General features: G+C 44.4%; 1 protein-coding gene across 4 annotated transcripts in view; it reads right to left on the bottom strand.

Moving 5' to 3' along the window:
• FCAMR (Fc alpha and mu receptor) overlaps positions 1-20,684 on the bottom strand; it is a 33,027-nt gene extending 12,343 nt beyond the window's left edge. Inside the window, exons 1-2 of one of the 4 annotated variants that reach the window (XM_008541726.2) lie at positions 20,290-20,684; positions 220-356 (exon numbers count right to left, since the gene is read on the bottom strand). In XM_008541726.2, the coding sequence (XP_008539948.2) occupies positions 220-258 (39 nt within the window). In that variant the 5' untranslated portion in view covers positions 259-356; positions 20,290-20,684. Of the gene's footprint in view, positions 1-219; positions 908-13,182; positions 13,387-20,289 lie in introns of those variants that run through there. The other 3 variants (XM_070591382.1, XM_070591385.1, XM_070591381.1) reach the window with 3 other exon arrangements.
• Between the last annotated feature and the right edge of the window lie 5,478 nt (positions 20,685-26,162).

Genomic DNA, 26,162 nt, shown 5'->3' on the forward strand with positions numbered 1-26,162 from the left:
TCAGGCACTCTGGGCAGGGAGAGGGAGGCTGAGCAGAAGGTATTGGGGAGGAGGGAGATGCTGTGGCCTGAGCTCCGGAGTCCTTCCCTGGCCTCCTGGGAGCGAGCCCAGCCTGCTCTGGGAAGGGCACTTGAGTGAACACTTGACAGCAGCTGCTGCCACTCATCACCCGCATTCAGAGAGAAGACCCCACCCTCCAGGGAGAAAGCCTCAGCTCACCTGTCCTTCTCCAGGCTCTGCTGGGGCTCCTCCATCCATCTTGGTCCAGAAACAAAGTCCTCTGGGACTTTTCTTCTTCTCTCTTTGAGATGCTGGTGTTTGGACGTTTTCTAGTTTCTCTTACTTAAACCCTGAGACTGAGAGGCAAGACTGGTGAGTTGGAGAGCAGCTGGAGTTAACAGTAGAGATCCAAGTGTATGGTGCAGCTTAGCCACAGACCCTTCCACAGCTAGCATCAAGTCACTTCACCCTGGGCCTTGGTTTTTATTTCTTATAAGAGGGCACCAGTCCTGGTTCCTGTCATTCTTACTGCTGCTTATTCCTGCAGAAATTTTCCAGGGCTGGTGTCAGGGGACACACACATCCGCACCCTCCCACCTCTCATTTCCCCTCCACTCCGGGGTCCAGACTCTTCAGTATGCCCCCTCTTTGCCAGCCCATTAGGGCCTCTTCTGGATAAGTGATGCAACAACTTGGGCAGGAGAGAAAATTCAGGAGAGGAATTCCCCTGCTGTCTAGCCAGCAGCTGGTGCCTTCTCTAGCTGACCTGGCCCTTCAACTCCCATGGAGAGGCAACTGGGTCACTGACTGCAGTTCAGCTGCATGCCTGGGGGTTATGAATCCATGCCCTGGACGAAGCACAGGACAGTAGATGGGACAGTCTCCATGGAAAGAGATCACTGACAAGTATGGCTTATCCAGACGCATGACACACTTCAAAAATACCCCACTATTTCCCTTTGGAAAATCTTTCATGTGTGGGTTCCTTTCCTTATAAGAGATGTGATGTGCCCACCTCTGTTGCGTTTGAACTGACATTAAGACGGCCGGCACAGCCCAAGCGCTCACCCATGAGGGGCTGCCGGGCCGGAGGTGCTGCAGGCAGAGCTAAGGACTCTCACCAGGAGCCCTGACAACAGCGTAGCACCCTTGCACCAGTTAGAAAGGGAGCTTCTTCCTTAAGAAAAATGAATTCACTTGGTCTATTGTGCATGATGCGAATAACGATAGGTGGCAGGTTGCATTCTCTATGCGGTCCCTCTTCCAGGTTTGAAGATGGGTTGGGGACAGGAGTTGAGTCTCTGAGAGCAAGAGGAAAGGAAAGGAAACAATTCCATGGGACCTCTGGAGTGTAGTTGGGACAAGGCATCTTGTGCATGTGTGTGTTCCAGTGCTTGTGTGCACAGCTGTGTGTGACCAGGACTTGGTCAGGAACTCCAATCCTGGAGCTCCAGAGCTTCACAACACCTGTAGCCTCTCATATCAGTTAGAACATCTACAATGTGAATGACATCCCATTAACTGTGGCATGCTTGAGCAGCACACAACCTGAAGAACTGTACGTGGTGGCCCTGCTTTCAGAGGCTTATCCCCCAAATTGAGCCAACTCTGTGCAGGTGGTAGAGAGGTGATTAATGCTTGGCTAGATTCTCCCCTCCCAGCTCCTCAGGAGCAGTATAGCATCACGGTTGGTCACATAGACTTTGGAGTCAGACTCCCTCCAAGTTAATATCCCAGCCCTAGTTTTTCCTCGGAAAATGATACAGGTCAGATTACTTATCTGCTTTAAACCTTGTTTTCCTAATCTGCAAAAGAAGAGATAATAGCATCTACCTCATAAAGTTATGATGTGGACTAAGTGTAATAATTCATGTAGCTCAAAGCGCCTAGCAGGCAGTAAGTTCTCAGTAATCACTAGCTGATAATATTAACAGCTTAGCTGACAGCAACAGGGAGCACACTCTCAAATGATCGAACTCTGAAAACAAAGTCCTTTTTGAAAGTTTTCATCTATTCAGAGGTCTTTTTCTTTTCTTTCTGACATTTGAAAGGTGAAAAAGAAATCAATTTGTCTAAGGACATATTTGGATTGATTGTGTATTTTAAAATAAATATTCGTCAAATTTTCATTATTTTATAAATAATGCAGTCAGTTTACACCCCTAAGGGTATCTTCTTCTGTCTACTTTTGAACAGTTTGAAGTTTTTTCCATACTAAAGACATAAATGGCAGTAAAGTTCAGTTAGTTGCAAAGCCCTGGGCCACCTTCAGAGCGCTGACCCAGAGCCACGATGGGCCCTCTCTGAGGTTTGTGAGGGAGAAACTTCTGTGCGGGCCACTCTTTCAGGAGCGTAACTGGATCCTCTCGCCCAGCACAAAGCCACAGGAGCCTCTTTATGTAGGTTCACGGCACCGTGACCTTCTGACTTCAGGTTCCAGACTCCAGAAAAAAGCGAAATAGTACTTAGCAAACGTGAGATCTGGGAAGAGCTTTATCCACTCCCTGCACCCACCTCCAATCCCCCAATCTCAATTTTAGCGAAGGATTTTATTTTCTGAATAGACACACAGAGTAAAAATCAGCAAACGGAAAGGTACGTAAGGCAAGGAAAGCCACTTGTGCTATAGCACAATCTCTGCCCTCTCCACACACGTTTTCTAATGAATAATTGAGAGCCATGTACAGAGATGTCTTATCTATCCACGTGACTGATAGTCAAGGCTTGCATTCCTCCTTACACATTGCTGCTAAGTTTTAGCTGTTTTTACCCTCGTTATACGCAGAAGAGACACCCCCCTCCTCCCCAATCCAGCATGCTGCACACAGAAAAAACATTGCTTCAGAACACTTGGATTACCACAGACCTGATCACTTACTTAGAAACTCATAAAGGGAGGTGAACCATGAGAATTGTCACTCTTCCAAATGATAACAGAAAAAGTATTTGTAAAGCACAAGTAATCGTTTTATAACGGCTTTCGCAGGCTTTTACAACCTCAATAATCATTTGGCAGATAGCGAAGATTGCGGTCCAGCAACACTCACGGCCCTCCAAACACAGAAGGCATTCAAAGCGGTCGGGAGGGTGCAGAGATGCTCTAGGCTTGTGCACAGAATGCTGGGAAAAGCACAGAGCCTGGGAGATCGTTTCACAGATCATAGGAGCGTGTGGCCTAAGACCTCAGCTGCAACCCATCTGAGGATATTGGAGATCGCTGCAGGAAATCATGATTAACAGCTCCCAGCACAACCTTCCTGGACTGACTTGTGTACGGGAGCAAAATTTGCCACCCCAAAATGTGTCTCTTTGGCACAAGGATTATTTTAGGCTGATTATTTTTAAGAACCAGAAGACTTGGGAAGTTTTTCCTTTTTCCTCCCCTTTAACTGCCTAAAAGAATTTAGATGGAGGGCCTCTAGCAGGAAGAGAGCCATCACCAGAGACAACTGCAAAGAACATGAGTGACATGTGGTGGAGGGGTGGGGGTGGGGGCTCTTACAAGGCCTGTTTGTTCAAAGTCCTCTCTGTGTCCCATTGTCCCTGCACGGCATGGCAAACATTTGTTTACCAAACATCTGCTCTTCCCATCTTCCTGCGAATTGTCTTCCTTCCCTTTGAAGTCCCAGACCACTACCCCTTTGTTACTGGTTGGGATTATTTGATTATGATGCTATTTGGAATAGACATTATCCCGTGACAATGAATCACTGGCCATTCCAGGGTGGAAAGGGCTCAGAATAATTAATCTGCCTCCAAGGAGGCAGTTGGTCTCCTTGAGGAATGTGCTAGATGGGGGACTTGGTGTCCAGCTCTTTGCTGGCAGGTTGGATGTTCGTTAGCAACAGTGTTAAACTCATCCTTACTTAGTGGGAGCCTTTGCTGTTTGTGGGAGCCCAGGCATAGCCCCATTCCTCTGACTGTGGCTACTTCCTTTGTGGGTTCATTGTGCCAGCACCATGTGGCCAATACCTAGAGGTGGCTGATGTCAGATGGCCAAGTCATTCTGTCTTCTTGGTAAATTAGTTTTTTTTCCATGTAGATACTCTCTGGTGGGCATTAGCTTATGATACAAAGAGCTTCAGTCTTCATGCTTCTCCCATGTCCATCCACGTGTCTCTAACCAACCTTTCAATCTTTCTCTATCCAGACCTGTGTGTATTCTAACAGCAGGCCATTTTTCCTTTCGCACGAAGTAGATGACCAGGTGCCCTGCCCAAAGTTCTGCCTAGTGGGAGGACTTTCTCTTGCCACTGTTTTTTGAGGCCACTCCTTGTAATATACCTACTGTTCACTTCCAACTTGAACCCATGTCTTGAACCAACTCATCTACAAATGAAGCTTGGGTTTTCTGGTCCCCTGCCATGCAGTTACACAGAATCCTCCTATGTGGCCCCTTGTGAGCAGAGGGAGGGGCACTGTTGCAGCCATTCTAGCTGATATGAGGGGCTGTGCTACTTGCTCACGTGGCTTGCTTGTACCCTCAAGTCCTTGCTGTGCTGGGTCCCAGCCGTGGCATTTCCAATCAATGATGAATTGCTGCTGGCCTGCCTGCTCTTATGACTTAGTGGGTGTAATCGCTCTCAGCTCACGATGAGCAGTTCCAGATGCACCCTGGAACTGGTGTCCTGGGTTCAGGTATTACACCTCTACCAAGGCCCAGTATCATGTCAGGAGTTGTTTTTTAAAAGACACACGATTCTCCCTTGCAGATGACATGGCCTGGCAAAATATCCACAGGGGACCTTGTGACTAGGCTGCGATTGTCCCACTGTGGCTTGTCAGAAGTTCCACATGGCATCTTTTCCCAACACCTCTACCTCTAATATTAAGTGGCAGGGTTGCTTACATCTCAGCCTGGACCTGCTGCAGAGCCCTTTTCTGCTCTGGGCCCCATTCAAAGGTAGAAGCATTTTATGCCACTTGGTGTGTGGGCTAGAGCAGTATTTCCAAGTGTGGAATATGCTGGTCCAGAGCCAAAGAGGCCTATCTGCTATGTTGCTTCCTTCATTGTGGTGGCAGGTGCAAGATGTAACATCTTGTCTTTCACCTGGGGAGAGATTTCTTGGCAGGCCCCTGATCATTCGACCCCTAAAAATATTGTTGATGTGGCAGTTCCCTGAGTCTTCAAAGGTTTACCTCCTACCCTCTGAGGCATGTGTGTCTTACTAAGGCTTCCAACATGCTAGCCACTTCCTGCTCACATGGCCTGATTAGCATAATGTCATGAATAAATAATGGATTGACATGACATTCTTCAGGATGTCCAGATGGTACAGATGCCTTCGGACTATGTTATAACAGAGAGCAGGGGAGTTAGCACAGCCTTGAGACAATAATGTAAATATATGTTGTTGTTCACCCATATAAATGCAAATTGTCTCTAATCTTCTTCTCTGAAGGGAATAGCAAAGAATGTATTCACCAAATCAAGGCTGCAAACTCTTTGCCCAAGGCCATGTCAATCTGCTGTAGTAGGTAAACAGACACAAAGGCTGGATTCGGGACTAATATTTGGTTGAGCTTGTGGTAGTTAATTGTCCTCTCCCAGGATCCACTAGGTTTCTGCAGGAGCCAACTACTAACTTGAAGGGAGATATTATGGGAAATACCACTCTGCCTCCTTTAGCTTCTTCAGGGTGGTACCAATATCAACAATTCCCCCCAGCAGGAGACATTGTTTTGTAATTCTTGTCTTGGCTGGGATGGAGCAGTTTCGGAGGCTTCCACTTGGCCTTCCTCACTACGATAGCTCTTACCCCACAAGCCTAAGACCCAGTGATCCAACTAACAAGCCTGTCAACCACGATTATCTATTCACAGACTAGAGAAACTACCACTGCGTGTGTCTGCAGACCTAGTGGGCACAATGTAAGCCAGGACTTTATTCATTACCTGGCCACATATACCCCATTAGTTAGAACAGGGGGTCGTGATGACACTTTGGTTCTTTGGGTATCATCTCAGCTTGGCCCCCGTGTCCAATGGTCCTCAGAACATTTGTGAATCCCTTTTCCCCAGTGTACAGTTACCCAAATAAATGACCGTGGGTCTCTTTGGGAAGGACTTATGGAATCATTACTGTATACGTTTGCTGGTGTCGCAGGGCTCATTCTCCTGGGACCCGGCTGAGTCTGAGTCTGGAAACTGGCTCAGGTCCAGAAAATGGGCAAGGGATTATGACATTTTATCGGGGCTACCGCCCTCAGGCTCTTTGTCCTCCATCCTTAACTTCTTCTAACGGTGCAACCTAGGAAACACCCTTGTTGGCTGAGTGTCCGTTTTGCCTCTCGGGACGCTGTGTTCTTTTGATCATCTCCGTAACTCTCTGTGGGTGAGGTCCCTGACAGGGCTCAGGTCATGTTGCCCCAAAATATGCCACTTTGACAGAATAATTATTTTGAATTAAAGTTACTTAAGAAACAGCAGGTGCATGCTGGATACTCTGACCCTGTTTTCTGTCCCTGGGAAAGCAGGAAATAAATCTTCCAGGTGACAGGTCTGCTCCCTGCATCAGGAGGCATCCTTCCTGCCAGAGATATGGCATTCAGGACTGAGAAGTGTGTGGAAATAAACTCTGCTTCATTTCTTCATTAATTAGTACCCAAGCCTCAGTTTCCTTGTCTTGTCAGTTCTTCATAAATTTATTGTTTCTTCGTCTAAAAAGTATAAAAGTTGCTTGCTTCGGTCATTTCTTTAGGTCCCTTATCTATGAAACCTCCATAGATATGAATTAAAATTGCTTTTCTCCTGTTAATCTATTTTATGTCAATTTAACTACTAGGCCAGCCAGAGAACTTAGAAGGGTAGAGGAAAAAATTTTTCCTCCATAACAGTGGACATAGCCGTCAGGATAAACTTCACTGACTAGACACTCCTTGCTCCAGGGCTGAAGCAGCTGCAAGAGCCTGGGACTCTGGACAAGGGTCAGCAGAAGGTAAGAATTCTCTTTTTTTACCAAAGTCAGCTCCCCTCCATCTCTCTGTACGCCTGGTCCCTTTCTTCTCTAAATTTAGATTAACGGGAGGAAATATTTGTGGCACTAATTGTTCCTCGGGCATAGCAACTCTAGTTTATTGATTCCTGTCCTCCCAGAGATAGCCATTGTTTTTCTTTGTCTCTGTCTGTTGTGTCATTTGTTATAAGGAGGGCAACAATAGGGTGGAATGCAGGCACAGGCCCTGTAAGCCTGATATTTCAGCTGGCCTCACAGACTGGTGACTGCGAGATTCTCGGCAGACCAGCATCTGTATAGAGAAACTTTGCTGTGGGTCTCCTACGTCAAAACCAGATGAAGTTTGTCCTTTTGTCTTGTTCTATGTCCTGAGAGCTTGACTTTGTGACCAGAGAGAATATTCTCTCTGGTGTCTGCTGTCTGGAAGGTGCACTTACCAGGATGAACCTTAGTAGCCAGTCAAACAGACTGCAGTTCTGAGACACAAAGTCACAAGCAGCACTCTGTCTGGCTATGCTAGCTCGCAGGGGAATTTGTCATAAAGGGTCCTAATCCATAAGGGGCCACTGTCATCTCAACTTTCATCGCTTTGTTGGTGCTGGAACAGTCCCACTCCGGTAGCGCCTGCCCAGTGTCAGAGGTTACAGGGTCTGTAACTGGAGCAACTCACGTTGCCATGAGAGACCAGAGATGCTGTTTTTATTCTATCGTCTTTACCGCCTATGCAATGAAGGCCTTCGCTTTTTTTGGGAGCAAACTTCCTAGATCTTACGTGGGCTGCATATTTTGTACTCTCTTGTAGGATGACCCCTGCATCCTTGGTTAAGCCATAAAAGGCTTATTGGTTTGAGCTGCTGTTGAGATCCTATAAGATCCCACTCATCAATGTCCAGATGATGAATTGCCAATGTTTAAAAGAAAAAAATTTTTAGAGAGCTCTCATCTTAAACGTTTTTTTATTGGTACCTTTGGAAAGACCAAATTAAACAGTGGATACAAAGAAACATAAGAGCTAGCCTTTGGGACTCCTTTTAACAAGATGAAAAGACAGAAATTAAACAGAACAAAATTAAAGTTCACATCCAGTGTAAATTCCCCTTAAAATCTGGCCCCATCTCAGCAAATTCCCTAACTCCTCCACCTTCCCCAGAAAACCCCTAACCCCCTGCTGTCTGTGCTAACTTCCCTCTCCCAGCAAGATTTGCAGAGAGCGCTCCAGCCTCATCTGCAAGCCCAAGGCTGCTCACTTAAATGTTAAAAGCCAGAAAATAAATTCAGCAAAAGCACCAAGGATGGACAATACGGTTCTATCTCTCTCTTTTTTTTTTTTTTTTTTGCTAGGCTCTACAATTAGGCTCTGCCAGCTTCAGGCCTTGCCATACAATGTCCTTTGTGGCTACTCAATTCTTTGAAGGTAGCTTGCAGGAATACAAAGAAAAGAGTTAAAATCAATAATTCTTGATTTGCAACTTGAATCTTTTAAAAAAAAATCAGGACATTGGAAGTACAATTGTCCTGCACTTAAGAAAAAAGTTAAATAGTAATTACCCTAGACTTCTGATAATAGGTAAATATACCCCAAAACTCCAAGGAAAAAACAACTTGCATTCTTTCTTTGTCCCTTGAAGCTGTAAGTTTTATCATGTCTTTGAAATGTAAACACAGCCCACAATCGCCTAAAACTGAAGAAAAATAAAAAGAGAGAAAAAGATCTTTTAAAAATACTGACTGCTACAAACGGACTCTTTCCCTAACTCTTACCTTAATTTATTCTGTCTACTAGAGACACAATTACTTATAAATTAGTGAGTTTTGTATCATATCTGGTTTACGGATAAAGTTTTAAAATAAAACCTAAGAGATCTCTGTTTGTGTCTGTCTACATGTCTATGTATGTAGGTTATAGATATGACATTTTTCTACCTCCAGATAGTATTGCCAAAATTAATTTGCAAAAGAGCTCTATTTAATTGTCTTAAAATAAAGCACTTATAAATTAAGTATTTTTAAATCTCAGAGATATAAGTGAAACTAACCTTAGTGTTTTTCAGGTTCATGTGACTTGGGTTAATCTTTGGGGAAAAAAACTAGTTCAAGTTTGGTTTAATTAAAATAGTTATGTATTCAGAGTTATCAGCATTAAATATAATGCAAATAAACAACTTTTATTTTACCTGGGTTTACTAATCAAACAAGCTCATATTATCTCTGTTGAAAAATTTGTCAGCAAAAAAATTAGCTTGAGATGATGGCTGACTTTGTCTAATGTCTCATGAAGTTTTTGTAGGTAATCTAAACATTACTGTTAAGAACAAATGAATTAAATAGATGTAAATGAGATAAGAGTTTTTAGGTGAATTTTTCAGCAATAATTGTTTTATGGTATGTCTGCTTAAATAGTTTTCCAAATCTTTTTGTTAACTTACACCCTTACAGCTTTGCTAAGTTAAATTAAGTGATGGAAATTCATTGAATATCTAGACCATTTTCTAAATAAGATGAAATACTAGAACATTAATTACTGAACACAGGTTTATTTACTTTTGGCTTCTTTTTGCAGAGAAACTAAAGATAAATTTGGGTCTATTAGTAAACACATCTTATACCAAATTGAAAAAATGTACTGTGATGAAGCATACATTTCTAGAAATTATGAAATGTGTTCATAAATTTGCCAATCTAAAAAATACTGCTGGTGTAACCGATAGTCCACAATTGCTTGCTTCTTCGTTTTTGCTAGAAGGTTTCTAATGGCTAAGAATTCTAATTAATATATGTGGTTAAAGCTACTAAAAACAATAGGGGAACATCTCTATATACACGGAAAGTAGGAGATGTTTTTGGGTAAGAAAAGGTATGAGGTATGGAGATGTTTTGTTAGGGGAAAAGAAAGTAAATTTGTCCTAAAGTACAACTGGTTATGAGAAGAAGGAAAGACAATGCCTGAATGTAAAAAAGAAAGTTATAGAAGGTTTAAGCAAAAGGAATCTTTGGGAAGAAATTCTATGTGTAGTCTGGGTTGGCTAAGATTAAAATGAATTTAATTAAGTGAATGAGTTTTAATATCGAAGGCATGCTGGTGCAAAATTAAAGTTTGGTTTTCTCTCTCTCAAAAGGATAGAGTTTTCCTCGAATGTTGGCCTGCTCTTGACAGGATATTATGAAGGTTGTTTGTTTGTTTGGTTGGTTTTTTTGCCTTTTAAGTGATCTGCCTGGAAAGCAGCAATTCTATGTTTTATAAAAATGATTTCCTGTGTTTGCTGTCTTTATCATCAGGTCTTTGATTGTTTGAAAAATTGAATCTTTTCCACTGAGAGAGCCTTTTGTTTTTACAAGCACTTAACTTGTCACTTTGGTTAAATGGATAACTGATTATTGTTTCACAGTGACCTATGATCCTATTTGACCAAGTGCTTTAAAGCTGCTTGATCTTTTTGACAAACTGCCCCCAATCAAATTCTAAATGAAGTCTTTTTGACTTAGAATTAACTTTGGGATTTTTTCCAGACAGCCCCTGAAACATCTCAAAGATTTGTTCTCTCTCCTTATTATTTTTAAAAAAGGAGAGATGTTACACTAATTAGGGTTATTTTATATGTTAAATTACATGGGAAGCATTTTCAAATAAGTTATGATAAATCTTCTTAGGTTATAGTGCATGATGAATGTTATTAGTATAAGTGTTCTAAAAATTATGTAAAATTCCTAAAATTGTGATATGTCCTGGTATAATGTTATTAGCCATAATTCAAGTTATTATCTTAAAATATTATGTGTCACAGAAATAAGCAAATTTCCTTGTCAACTGCATTATAATGAACTCTTATCAGATCTTTAACCATGGGTGTTTTAAAGTCTTTTATTATTTACAGTTTTTGTTTTACTCAGAAGCTTTTACAAAAGCTTCCTGCAACTGTGTTTCATCTTCAGAGAAATTCGTGGAAGGGAATCTGACAAGTACTCTAGAATACAAGTTTCTGATAACTTTCAGATCATACCACTGAACCGAGTAAGAATTTACAGAGCCCTAATGGAGAAACTGATGGCTTCATAAAACTTAACCAAAGACCAAGATAAACAAGGATTAATTACATGGAACTGAACGAACTGGAGAGAATGATTCTAACTTTTTAATGACTTTTTTATTTGAAACATGCTGATTTTCTTAATGTTTTGCTTTTCCAGATTTAAGGAAACTCTTTTCTTTTAAGCTACCTATGACTTACATGAAAGATAAAACACACCGTTTTCTCCCTCCTGGTCTCTCCAGAATTCAGAAACTCTCAGTGAGTATTCTCATTTCCATGCCAATATAGTTATTTGCATAAGTTCAATAAGAATCTGTTCTCCTTGTCACAGGACGCAATTGGAAACATTGGTTATATTACCAAGGTTTTGATTGGAATGTCATATTTGAGAGAGACATGTGTAGACTCAGATATGACCAGATAGCTTTAAGGAACTAAGGCTGATTTTATGGAGCAAATAAAGCCCCTTGGAAATGTCTGCCTGGTACTTTGTTTACAGGGCTCCCAGAAGCTTTACCAGGTGAGTAGAGAAAGTCAGTTCGTGACAGGCCCAGGAACCTCAAAATATTTTCAGGATCTTGAGAAGAGAGGAATTAACCCAAATCTATAGGTATTGCAGGTGAAGTCTGATGGCAAGTCCTTCATTTGAGGTTATCAAGAGGTCGAATCTGAGATTCCTTATGGAAAATTCCAGCAAAGCAGATTAAAAGATTCCATACGGTCAGTCATTATTCTTGCTGCACTTATGTAAATAACCAGCCCAAGTTTATTGAAATGACTTTACAAATAAATTGGTCTTACTATGGTTATCTTTGATGGAAGTAGGGGTGAAGGTAAAGAGAAAAAATTATGTTTCAGTAGAAACTATAATATACATTTATGGATATTAGATTCTAGTTCTATTAATTTTCTTTGAGGTTGTTTTCTACCTGCAAACTGGACTAGAACCTGAATTCTTCCAGTTTCCTCCAATGTCTCACTACAATTCTCCAAACTGACTTTTCCAATTTTTCTCCCATGCTTCTGACTCAGAATCATTAAGAACTAAAACTGCTCTTTCTCTAAAGCCATGCAAACTAAAATTGGACAACTTGATATAAACTTCAGGTAAATCACCACACCAGCTCATATATGGACCATCTTTGTGCTTGTTGCTGTGTGACCACTCAGGAAAATCACCAGAGTCATTCAAACTGCAAACCAGCAAAATCTGTCAAATTGTCACTGCCTGCCATCACTCTATCTGAAGAATGCTTCAAATCTGACATCTAGAAATCTTCTCAACTGGCCACTCTCAAAACTCAGAAACTGGTTTTTAATTCTCTCCAATCATTAACCATTGTTTCTCTCTTGTTTCCCTTGACATGCCTCTTATTAAATAACTGATTGCTTGCACAACACAGAGCTAACTTTGGGAGCCCACCTGCATCACCGCCTGCTAAAATGAGTTTAACTGGATTGACCTGTTCTCAGGACTAAGAAACTGGCTCAATGAGATAAGGATCAGTGTACTACTCAGCTACTAACCTGATTCTGCTCTCCACAGCCATCAGTTCAGCCTTTAATATTTAAAACTTCCAGGGAAGTTTCAGAGGGGGGAACTGATGGGGCTCAGGGCACGTTGCCCCTAAATGACGTGCTACTTTGGCATGGCAATTATTTTGAATTAAAGCTACTTAAGAAACAGCCAGTGTAAGACCCTCATTTCTGTCCCCGTGAAAGCAGGAAATAAATCCCCCATGTGAAAGACACCCTCCCTGCACCAGGAGGCAGAGAGACATCCTTATCACCAGAGACAGAGAATTCGGGGCCAAGAAGGCTGTGCAAACAAACTCTGCTTCATTTCTTCTCTAATTAGTACCCAAGCCTCACTTTCTTCATCTCGTCAGTTCTTCTCAAATTTATTGTTTCTCTGTCTAAAAATTAGAAAAGCTGCCCACGTTGTTCGTTTCTTTGGTCCTCATATCTATGAGACCTTTGCACGTATGAATTAAGTTAGTTTTTCTCCTCTTAATCTGTTTTATGTCAATTTAATTATTAGGCCAGCCAAAGAACTTAGAAGGATAGAGGAAAAATTTTTTCCTCCCCGACATCCCTTTGGCTCCAGCCAGGTTGCTCATCATAACTGCATCTACCTGGCCTCTCTGGTCCTGGGCCTATCATCACTATTGGTATCACTGAACCAAATTTTCCACCTACCTCTTCACCATCAGCCTTGGCTTGTGGAAGAGAACCCCAGGTGATCTTTTTGGTGATACTGGTGTCCTTCTCAACCAGCTCATTTCTTTCAGCTTTTGTGAGTGGTATTCCACAGGCCTTCCCATGGAATAGAATCATCTAGTACGTCTCCCAGCCTTAGGTATATCCACTCTAGCATGCTTACTTCCCTGAGCCTTTGCATTTCTCCTTCCACTGCCTCCTGGGGCAGTACTGGCTTTGCAACTTCATCTAGCTTAGGCCATCACTTTTTCCCTACTTCTAGGAGCCATTTGAACAGCGAGGTCATATCACCTCCTGGAGGCCTTACCAGGGTGTTAAATCTTGTATCCCTAGAGAGTGTTCCCAAATCAATAAGTTCTTCTCTATCTTATGTTACGTTTCAGCCCTTTTGATCCAGCACCTTCAGGATTCAGTCTCATGTGAACTCCTCTGACTTTTGCTGGTACAAAAGAATGAGAGAATTCAATGGGCCGAAGAAGTTAGGAGAAGATTCTCATAGAATCATAAATTATCAGAGAATCATAAAGCGTAAGGGACCTTAGAAGTGACAGAATTCAAATCTCCACTTGATGTACAATATCGTCAAAGATTTCCTTAAAAAGGAGACATTCCACCTCAGTTTGATTACCTCCAGTGACAGGGAACTCACACAAGGCCAATTCCATTTTCAAACAGTTCTAATTTTTAGGAAATTCTGATTGAGAAAAATCTAACTACTTTTAATTTCTAGCTATTAGTAATGCTTATACCTTCTGGAAAGAGAAATATAAGATTAAATCTATTCCCTCTTTTCTCCGTAGCTTTGAACTAGTCCACCTGAGTCTTTTGTTGGCTCATCTGAGCAAGCCTCATTCCTTTGGACTAAAATCATAGACTCTTATTGATGCAACTATGTATTCCGTATTGAGTGTTTATTTTCTGCCATGATCTCATTTAAGCATTGCAATGACCCCTAGGTCAGCATGACTATCCCTGCTATTTAGAGAGGAATGTGGGGCCTCAGGGAAGTTAACTTGCCCCGCTGCCCTACACCATCAAAGCTGCTCCCTTCTAGATGAATTTGTCAGTATGTCTCGAAAGCTCTTGGGAATTAAACCTGTGAGTAATGTTTTTTAGGAGCTGGGTAGTGGAGTGGACAACATGTATTGGAGAGCAAACATTTGGAAAAACGAAAACCTGTTAGGAAATTGTGGCAACACCCAAAGGTCATGAGATTGGGATCGTAGTGATGAGCAGCACAAAGTCAGGCTGATGTCAGCGGTGTGGAGAGCGGGTGGGTGGAGGGCATGTATGAGAAGAAAAAGAGGAATTAATTTAACGAGACCTCAAGTATTTATCAAGAATAAATAAACCAAACACTATGCTGGGTGCTGGAAATCGATAGTGAACAAAACAGGTATGTCCCTCCCTTCATGAAGCTTATAGTCTGGAGGAGGAGAGGGACCTTGATCTGAGCAGCATAGAAACAAGTCTATAATTACAAATGTTAACGACTATTAAGAAGGAAAAGCATAGAACTCTAAGAAAGCAGTCAGGACAAGTCTGGATAGGAGAGGGTGCTAGCAACATTTAGGTCAGTTGGGTTCTGATGAGTGAGAAGCCTATCTCCCACACAAGGAGTGATTTGCTCTAAGTTCAAGTTCGGCCACCTGCCTCACCCCTGCCAGCTGTCTACTGGACTGAGCTAGAAGCTGAACTGGAGTTTGGGATGGTGCAATCATGAAGCATCCTCTAGTGTCAAGGAAAGGAAGGGAATAGCTTGAAAGAGGGAGTTGGGGAAGGAAGAAAGAATTTAAGTGGGGACTTGTTTTGGAGATGGGTGGCCCAATCCTTTTCCTGGGCCGAGGAGAAGCCCCCAGGGACCTGTGCTGAGAGGTTGGGGGTAAGGTTGAAGCGAGCACCCCCTTGGTGCCCCAGAGTGCGTACCCACATCCCAGCCAATAACACAGACCACGAGCAAGAAACTGTCCACTGCTCCACGTGTTTTACTCGATTACTCTTCACAAAAGCCATATGACAAGGTACTAGTAGAACCCTATTTTACAAGGATGGAAACTGAGGCACAGAGGCGAAGTCATTTGCCCAAGGTCACACTTGTAAGTGGCATCAAACAGAATCAACAGTCAGTGTTAGTCTCCGACTGGCCCGGGCAGATCTCTGGACCCCAGCACATGTTTGGGATGCTTTGGATGTGCTTGGCTGAGCTTCTCTTTGCAACGTTTTCCTGACGGCTGATCGAGAAACCCAAATGAAGGTGATCAGTTAGGGTACTTATTGCTAGGCTCATGCAGTAGGCAAACCCTAAAATCTAAGTGGTTTAACACAGCGAACTTTATTTATTTCTAACTCAAGCAACATCCCACATGGATTGGCAGGGTCTCTCTCTCCAGTAGAGCCACCCCTCAGGAGCCCAGCTCCCTCATCTAGTGGCACCACCCTCTCAACACTTGGCCTCCAAGTCTGCTGAGTCAGGGAAGAAACGGATGGAGAAACCACACTGGCTTTTCATTTCTTCACCTCAAAAGTGCCACATCAAATGTACTTGGCCTGGACTAGTCACATGGCCTCAGCCTAAGAGTAAAGGAGGGTGGGGAAAATGTGGAGACAGAGACTATCAGGGGAGCACCCTCCCTGCCGAAGTGGGACTGACCCCGAGCCCAGCAGCAGAGGCAAAAGTGAACGCGTAGGAGCAGTGGCTCATTTCAACCCCCGAGGAAGATAATAGCCAGATCCTGGGAGAACACAGCCTGTCCCTGCCCACGCCAGCCTGCTTTCAGCTTCCACTCTTGGCCCCTGCCCCGGGATTTAGGGGCCACTGGCAGCACGGAGAAAGGGGCATAGCTGGGAAGCGGGTCACCCCACAGACCAGTGAGAAGTTGCTCCCAATTTGGGAATGGGGAGGAAAAACAACTTTTGTCTTTTGACTTATGGGGAGAAGGTGACAGAGCTGTGGAGACTTGAGCTCCTGGATGTTCACACTGGAAACATAACCCTGGGGGAATTTGTTACCCACCCCTCATAGATGTGGCCCCCGTGGTCCCTGCCTCCTGGGTTTCATGCCTTTTCCTCAAGCGTGGGGGTGATCTGTGACTTACTTTTAACCCACAGAACATGGCAAGGTGACGAGAGGTCACTTCCGTGATGCAGATGCGTGAGATTGCAGCGCCTGTCTTGTGAGGAGAGTTTTTCCCTTGCTGGCTTTGCTGCAGCCGGCTGCCACGGCGTGAGCTGCTCTGTGGAGAGGGCCATGCAGCAGGGAACTGAGGGCAGCCTTTGGCCTGCAGCCAGCAAGAAACCGAGGCTCTCAGTCCAGCAACCTACAGGACCTGCATCCCGCCAATAATCATGTCAGCTTGGAAGCGGACCCTTCTCTACTTGAGCTCTCAGGTGAGAACCCAGCCTTGGCCAACACCTTGATCGCAGCCTTGCAGAGAACTCAGCTAAGCCATGCTGGGACTTTTGATCCACAAAACCCAGGAGATAATAAATGTGTGTTGTTTTAAGCTGCTGACTGTGTGGGAGTGTTGTTATGCAGTGAGAGATGCTAATACGTTGGGATTGGCCAAGTGTGAGAGGGCAGTGCATCGGTTTCCTAGGGCTGCTGTAACAACGTGCCACGAACCGCTGGCTGAAAAACAACAGAAATTTATTCTCTCGTGCTCTGGAGGCTAGAAGTCCCAGATCAAGGTGTTGGCAGGGCCATGATCCTTCCGAACCCTCTAGCAGAGTGTTCATCCTTGCCTCTTCCAGCTTCTGGTACCCCAGGCGTTCCTTGACCTGAGGCAGCATCACTCCAATACTTCTTCTCTTCTTGCACGGACACCAGTCACAGGATCAAAGGCCCGCTCTACTCTCCAAGGCCTCATCTAAATTACTTGGATCTTCAGTGACCCTATTTTCAAATAAGGCCATTCAGAGGTACTGGGGTTAGGACTTCAACCTATCTTTTTGCAGACAAAATTCAACCCATTAACAAGAAGGAAGAAGAAAAGTATCGGCTGGAACGTGGACACCTCCTTCAGGAACACGCCCAAGCAGGCTACACCTTCAGGGCGGGGGCTCCTGTCTTCGCAGAAGGGCCTCAGAAACCGCTGGGGGAGAGGCCCCTCCCCGCGTTCCCCAGGGAATGCTTGAACCCAGGTCTAATTCTAGCTGCTGAGGGAATCCTCACCCTGCAGACAGGTTTCCCACGGGTGCCTGGTGTGGTTGTGTGGCCTGCCACATGGCGGGGGTGGACAAGGTGACCCCTTTACAAGTCCTTGCATTCTAAGGTGCCCCCATTTCGTCTGTCTGGTGTTATACATCCAGCCCTGTCCTGGGTTAATGAAGGGGCCACTTTGTCTGCCCAGATAGGGCGCCACCCACAAGCTGCAGTCCTTTTCAACTGTGGGCAGATGCTGCCACCTTGCGGTGGAAAGGCTCCGTGGCCAGGGTGACCACGTAATGTATGACAGACTAGGATGCTTTTGAAAGTTAAAGGGGGCACTTTTAATCCTTGTGCTGGGTCAGCGGTGTAATCTGGGACTGCCCCAGGCACACCGGGACATATGGAATGTGAGGGAGCAAGAGGCTGTGCGGGGACTCTGAAGCAGGCAGAGGTTTCCAGATTGTCCCATTCTCCTGTGTTCACTCCTCTGCCACCCACGCTGGCCTCATCCACCTTACACCACTAACACAGGAAAGAGTTTCGAGTTCCTCTGACACAAAGTACAAAGCAATCCCAACTATGCCTATTAAAAGGGAAAAAAGAGCTCTCTTTCTGCATTGCCTATGGACTCAACATGCTCCAAACACATTTAAAGTTTTCTTCTGACTTTAAAAATACATTTTAAATTAATAAAGGATTTAAATTCAGAAAAGGCCTTGTGTGCGTGTGTGTATGTGTGTGTGTGTGTGTTTGGTGGTGGTGGTTTCAAGATTTACATATTATTCAGAAATACAAAAGTGAAATTTTTGTTTTATAATTGCACTTTCTTCTGGAAGCTAACTTCTGTTGCTAGCAGGGACGAGGTGACATTGGCAGGACATTTCAACCTGAAGATTAAGGGTAACTTGACCTCTTTCATTTTCAGACCTCTTTTAGGTAAAGCAGTGAATTCAAAGCTCAAACTCCTAACATCCTGAAGGGGTCCCTTGCACCCCTTCTCTGGACCGTGTCTGGGTAGAGTGATGCTGGTCAGCCCCAACCGCTGCTCAGATCCCCTCGTCCTGCTTCATGATGAAGGCACAGCTGGCCTGCCCTGGTCCTTGGGTATCACAGTGGCATCTGCCACCCACACCCTGGTCCTCATCACTGTCTCGGGTGACAAGAGGGCCACTCTCTCAGCTTTCTTACTTAAAATGCAGGTCTCTTCTGGTCTCTCAGCTATCCCACTCCTTCATGGGTGCCAGAACACTGTAGAGTGCGTTCTTTCCAACATGCTGTGGTCCCTCAGAGTCTGCCCACAGCATCTGCCCCAGTCACTCTTACGTCCCCTCTCCTGGATCGTGTTAGACCTGCCATCCCACCAGTGAACCGTTTCTCTGTGAGGCCTGTTGTTTCCCCAGCTGTAGCCACCTCGGGCAGGATAGCAGTCCCTGAAGTTCTCAGATACTAAATCTATCTGGCAGCTCATTTTATCCACCTACCTCCTACCCTGCCACACCTGCTGTCAGTGTTCCATCCTGAGGTGAGGAAGGAGTCCGAACATTCCAGGTGATGCTTTGCCTTCCCTTCTCCCTCTGGCACCCAGCTCCTATTCTCAGCACCAAAAGGGACTTTTCCCTTCCTTTGTGGTAGAAACTTTGCTCCCATCTTATTCCATGTTCCTCTCTGGTCAATGATCTGTTCTCTGATTCGTTCTCTAAGCTCTGGCTGCCTGAAACTCTTCCAGCATTTTTTTTTTAACTTTCTCAACATAACCTGTAAACCAAATAGTAGCTGCCCCATTCTTGATGGTTCTTCCCCACACTGAAGCCATGAATGTCATTAATTCAACGTATGGGAGCCCCAGGCTAACCAGAGTCTAGGCGTTCCCAGGTTTAATATCTCACACAATGCTGTCCTCCTGCAGTGAGAATTTCACACTTGCTGAGTGTCACCAGATAACAAGTAAAGAAAGAATAGTCTTAGCTAGCAATTTAGAAAATAGATTGCTCCGATTAATTGCTAAAATAAACTTAGGTGGATTAATTAATTGAAACTAGCAGAAAATAGAAATGAGTATCATATCCTTAAAGGGGTAATTTTCTAAGCTTTAAAATCATGGAAGAAATAAACTAGGAAAAGAGAAATTCAAATACTTTTAAAGATCTGCCTCCCCCAACAAGAATATAAATAAATAAAAAGGAAAACAAAAGACCTGGAAAATCTTCCCAGCACATATTAGAATCAAGGGCTACTACACATGTTACACAACAGAAACCGGCACTGCTTCATTGTAGTACAAAATGACACCTTTTAGAAAGCAATCTGTCAATATAACCCAGGAATCTCACTATTTGGAATTTATCCCGAGGAAGTAATTTAAAAGAAGACTCAAGTTCTACATGCTTTTTATAACCCTGTTTATTGCCCTGTGGCGAACATTCGACACCTCTGACTCTCCCACCGGACGACGGGGATTGTGTTCTTTTCACCTCTGAATTCCGGATGCTTCGTCTAGAGTATGAATATTGTAGGTGGCAAACAAATGTTGCAGAATAACTATTTTCATTGTATTTTTATTCTATTAAAAAATGGAAACAATCAATTTTCAACAATAGGGGAATGATTAAATAAAATATAGTACAGTCATTTGATGGGGATACAGTTGATTAAAATAACTATTAAGTGTTACAAGACATGAAAAAATCTTACATGACTGTAGCACGTATGAATCCTGGACTATAGACTCAGTTGTGCCAAAAATGTAACTTTCTTTAGTTTTCTATAGTAAGCCTTACTTTCCCTTCCAAGCCCCCATTATGCTAAGTGTCGCACCCCTGGCGTGCTCCGGGGCTGGTCCTGGGGATTCTCCTGCAGGCCGGTCCTTCAGCCCACCCTCCTCAGCCCCATCCCCAGCTGCTCACTTTCCCCTGGAGCTGTGTGCAGTAATTTGTCCTTACCTGCTCTTGCTGGTGTCCACCAGGATGTCCACTGACTTCTTTCTCCTTTGATCATTGATCCATCCAGGACCTAGGGTGGCCTCTATTCCCTAAAGCAGAAATTTCTCAGTCCAGCCTTTTTAGCCACACCCAAACGACCCCAGGCCAGAGGGAATCCGAGAGGTCGTGTGAGTCCTCAAGTCTAGCTGGGTCACGTAGCCGTCGCTGCTCCCACACCGTGCTAATTGGAAGGAACTCTGCCACACTTGCCACTTCTCCAGGCTCTTTTCAGAGTCTCACCCATGAGGTCGTGTGGGAGCCAGTGAGGTGGGGGATGGGCCCAAGCCACACACCTTCCTTCTGATTCTCTGCAGCCCTACTCCAGCCCAGCACCATGAGCAAGTTTCTGGGGTGAGAAAAACTGGTTCTGGCTGTTTATTTACTTCCGAGTGCTTTTGTCTTTGGGCCAGACCTCAACTTTTGAAAATTCTTTTTCAGCTTTTGAAATTTTAAGCCCATTATTTGATTACTTTATAGTTTGGTTCTGATGTCACAACCCACCAGAGACAGAATAGGAAAAGCTAAGATATAAAATACAACAGTACAAACCACAATAAAAATTTAAACTCATTGACTAATGTACCAAAAAGCCCACAAAATGCTAAAACAAGCAAAACCCCCAAATCACGTGCACGACCCCATTATAACTATGTGAACGCTGTCTATGCACATGTACAGACACTCTATGGAACCGGGGCACACCAAGCTGGTTGAGGTCTCGGTGAGGAGAGAGTGTGGGTGATTTGTTTTCTTTAACACATTTCCTTCATCTTAGTTATGTGTAAATACCAGCCTTGTTGTTTGTGAAAAAATCATTGTAGCTCCAGTAATGCAGAAGCTTCCCACTTCCTCTGTTCCCACCTGGCCCCCGCCCCGATTCTGCATGTCCCCTCCAGTACGGCCAGCCTCCTCGCCGCAGCCTGCCTGGGCCTCTGCTTAGCCCAGTGCTTCTCAAACTTTAGCTACGTCAGAATCCCCTGGAAGGCTTGTTAAAGCACAGATTGCTGGGCTCTGCCTCAGAGTTTCCCATTCGGTCCACTGGGTGGGGCTGAGGATTTGCGTTTCTAACCAGTTTCCAGGTGATGTTGATGTTGCTGGTCTAGGGGCTGCCCTTTGAGAATCGCCGGCTTAGGCTCGCCTCCCACCTGAAACGTCTCCTTTTTTTGCTCCCTCCCTCCTTCCCTTCCCTTTCTTCCTTCCCTCCTTCCTTCTTGGCTCCCTTCCTCCCCCTATTCCTTCCTCCCTCCCTACCTTCCTCCCTTCCTTCCTTGTCAGTCGTCCACAAACTCCTAATGGGACCCTAATATGCATAATAGGCATGAGATACTCCTTAAGGAGTTTTTTTGGCTAGAACCAATCTATTCATCAGTGTACTTCCCCTACCTTTTCTCAACAAATTCTCAGAACTTGCATTGTTTATTCTGCACCATCCCTACCACTTACATAATCCAGCCAGTATATCAAGATAACTCTATATTATTTTGAATTTATCACTGCATGCCTTTGTAATTGTTTCACAATTTTTTCTCGCTTTAACCAGCCCTTTGAAACACACAGAATCCTCCTCCTCCTCCTTTGTGGGCACAGAACCCAAGCTTGCAGACTGGGTCTCCGGAGGGGCCGGCGCCCGTCTATTGCTGGAGCACTGACTTAGAAGCCTGTCTGCTCGCACCCTGACTCATCCTGATGACGAGCTGCTCCGGCCATCGTCCACATTCCTGCTCCCAGGAATACCCCCGGCTCCCTTCCATCAGCGCCCGGCCAGAGACAGCCGTGCTGAGCAGAGAGGAACAACTTCACCATGTTAGAAATGGGTGTTACTAAGAAAGTTATAATACAGTTTCAGAGTTTTATATTAAAAAATACAGAAAAGCCAAGGAAGAAAATTAAAATTTACCCATAACCCCACCACATAAAGATACCCAATTTTAACATCGGAATGTTTCTCTCCCGTATGTATTTTCCCACATAATTAAACTATTCTGCAAATACTGTTTTTCAAGTCATATTTTTTCATTTGCCAATATATCCACACTTCTTTACTCATGTTAATCTTTTATGACGTCGCTTCAGATGGTTACAAAGCATGACCTCGTATATGGAGACTATATGTTACTTTAACCAATCCTTTATTGATTAATAATCCACCACTTCTGTTAATATAAACAACAACTCAGCAAATATCCTTGTTCGTTCATCTTTGTAGACCTTTCAATGATTTAATCAAATGTATATTTTAAAGACTTGGATGCATATTGAAAAATTGCCTTCCAAAATATTTACATTCCCCTCAGCAGTGTGTAAGAGGCCCATGCAGTCCCTCACAGGCCACTACCAAACTGTGGGATGGTGTCCTTCTCATCAGTGAAGGTGGCATCTTATTATAATTTGAATGTATCTCATTGCTTGGAGAATGAATTTTATTTTATTTTTTTGAGGGAGCTCAGCTCTGAGCTAACATCTGCCGCCAACCATCCTCTTTTTTTGCTGAGGAAGATTGTCCCTGAGCTAACATCCATGCCCATCTTCCTTTATTTTACATGTGGGACGCCTGCCACAGCATGGCTTGACAAGCAGTGCGTAGGTCCGCACCCGGGATCCGAACTGGCGAACCCCAGGTCACCAAAGCAGAGCATGTGAACTTAACTGCTGCACCAGTGGGCCGCTCCAAGAATGAATTTTAAATTAGTAGTAAACATTTGTATTTATTCTTCTGTGAATCGCCTTTTTGCATCCTCTGCCCAGTTTTCTCCTTATTGTTTTTTGACAGCAGATTAAGTTAGACGTTCAGTTGAACCACCAAGATCCACAGTGAGATGAGAGACGGACCTGCAGAAAATTCCACGAAAAGAACCAGTGAGGCCACTCCCCGAGCCCGAGGATGAGGGGTTGAGAGTGGAGGTGGGAGTTGGTGGAGCAGATTCCTGTGCAGGGGCTGTGCTGAGCCTGACCTCCCCAGCCCAGTCGGGGAGCGTGCTGCTGCCGCCCGGGCCTCAAGTCTCATGACATGGGCTTCCGTTGACCACGGGGAGGGCGTATGTTCCCTGCAGTTAGGGCAAAGGCTGACTCTGCCCATGGAATCCAGGGGAGAGGTGAGGCGGTTGGCCAGCTGCTTTGGTAGTGGAGCGAGCCAAGGAGAGTTGCTCAGATTCTACCCAAGCAAAGAATGCGAATTTCCTGTGGACCAGAGGTAGAGGTGGCCCATTCAGGAACGAGAAATGGACTGTAGCCATTTGAAATCCTACCCTGTAATAGGCAGAATAACAGTCCCCCCAAAGATGTCCGTATCCTAACATCCTAGTCCTCGGAGCCTGTGAATATGTCACCTTACCCAGCAAAAGGGCCTTTGCAGATATGACTAAATGAAGGATCTCGGCCTGGGGAAATTATTCTGGATTATCTGGTGGTCCCAATGTAATGACAAGGGTCCTCGTAAGATGGAAGAGGGATGCAGGAGTGTCAGAGCCAAAGATGGGGAATTTTCCATAACTTTATATATATATATAATATTTATAAACTTCTGCTATTGTATAGTATTTTACAAGAACTCTCTTGTTTTCAAAATGCTTTTTTTAAAATATATAACATCATTTTCTTTTCTCTTTTTTTTTCTGGGAAAGATTCGCTCTGAGCTAACATCTGTTGCCAATCTTCCTCTCTTTTTTTTTTCCTCCCGAAAGCCCCAGTACATAGTTGTATGTTTTAGTTGTAAGTCCTTCTAGTTCTGCTATGTGAGCTGCTGCCACAGCATGGCCACTGACACACAAGGAGTGTGGTCCCACGACCGCGAACCGAACCCCGGCTGCTGAAGCAGAGCACGCCCAACTTTAACCACTGGGCCAGAAGGGCTGGCTCTGTAACGTCATCTTCTTGATTCATGGTTGCAATATCTCCTTATGTTTCCAAGGATATTGATTATCATTTTTTCCGAAGAATTGTTTGTACAGTTTTTTTAAATCTCTGCATTGTGTCTGTTTCCCCAAGCTCCTTTTTCCTGTTTGTTTATTTTGGTCTCTGGCTCTGATTTTAGAGGCTTTCCTCAAATGTCTAGTGGTCCCCGTATGTGTGTTCACACCTAAGACTGAGGCACCTAAACATGGATTTAATTTTTTGGATTGATTTTTGGAGCTCATCGATCACCTTGACAGGCATCACTGTAGGTTTTCTGTTGTGTTTTTTCAGGCAGGGACCCAGCCACTTCATTGGCAGAAACTCCCAAATTTAGTAGCAGTGGCCGTTTACCCTTGTGCTGATTGGCTTTCCTGGAGCATCTTCCAGCGCCCTGCCTGAAGGCATGGGGCAGGGACACGTGTCTGCTTGCATTTTTGAAACCAAATGGAGAAAGGCTGGAGGGTTCACATCTCCATGTAGAGGACCAGCTAATCCGCTGGTTCTCAGCTCATGTGCCTCATGTTTCTGAGTTTAGAGTTTATCTGGTACGAATTCTCTTACTTTCGGCTGATCGCCCATCCTCACCCCCACAGGCCTGGCTTCCATTCTCTCGACCCTCCCGGCTCAGTTCCCTTCTCCTACATGCTTTTCATCTTCCACTGTCATCTCGTTTTCTTTTTCCTTTGTCTTTGTGGATTTTTATGGTATTTATTCTTTGACTGTCATTTTAATGGGATTTGGGGATGAAGTGGAGATAAAATATTGTATCTACTCCACCTTGTTTAAGCAGAACTTGGGATTTTTCTAGATGGGTACCGTTTGATTGTTATCCTGCTGTGCTGTGCCCCTCTCTGGGCTGGCACAGTGTCAGCTGGGGGTTTGCTGCGTGGCCCCAGGAGCGTGAGATTTCCCGGAACACTAGAGGAGGCGTGGTCCCTGGCTGTCAGATTCTGGAGGAATGGTTCTCAGCTGCCACATTTTATAGTTTTGGGTTGTTTTATAATTTGGTGAATAGAAGAATTCACTTCCAATAATTTATTTAATCTCAGTAAGAACAGTCTTTGTTTTGTGGGTTTTTGAGAAGCAGCAGTAACACTCTTGGGGTGTTTTGAAAGAAGACTAGAGAATCACCCTCTAATCAGTCACCTGCATTTAGAAACACACTGATGAGAAGTTAAATGCCATGTTGTATTAGAAAAACCTACACTCCGCCTAAGTGTCTCCTTCATCTTTACACAGGACACTTCACTTCTGACACTTCTGGTTTCCCTCAGCAAGCAGTTCTATCACACCAGCTGGGCGTCCTACTTTTAACTCAATTCTGATTCTGTACCTGGAGACAGCGTCAAATCCCACAGGTTAAAGCCTCGGTCCCTCAAGACCGTGCCCCTCCCTTCAGCTCAGTCCCTTACGATCATGCCGATCATTAAGTCTGGGTTGTCACCTGTGCTTTTGACCGATGGGCTATAAATAAGAGGTTCCCACGACCCCCTCCTCCAGTTCAATTAATTTTCTAGAGCAGTTCACAGAACGCAAGTAAACAGTTTACTTGCTGTTTATCAGTTTATTAGAGAAGGATATGATAAAGGATACAGGTGACCATTCAGATGGAAGAGATGCGTCGGGCACGGTGTGTAGGAAGGGGCACCGAGCCTCCAGCCTCTGGGTGCGCCACTTTCCCAGCACGTCCGCGTGGTCATCAGCCTGGAAGCTCTCTGAACCCCGTACTATTGGGGCTTTATGGGGTCTTCCTCGTGTGGGCATGATCACTTATTAACTCCATTTCCAGCCCCTCTCTCTTCTCTGGAGAAGGGGCTCTGGGGCTGAAAATTCCAAGCTTCTAATCAGGGCTTGGTCTTTCTGGTGACCAGCCCACATCCCGGAGCCCCCACCCCCACCCCAGAGTCCCCTCATTAGAACAAAACCTGCTCCTAGTGCTCTTG

The sequence above is a fragment of the Equus przewalskii genome, chromosome 23 (assembly GCF_037783145.1).
Source record: "Equus przewalskii isolate Varuska chromosome 23, EquPr2, whole genome shotgun sequence".
Classification (NCBI taxonomy): domain Eukaryota; kingdom Metazoa; phylum Chordata; class Mammalia; order Perissodactyla; family Equidae; genus Equus; species Equus przewalskii.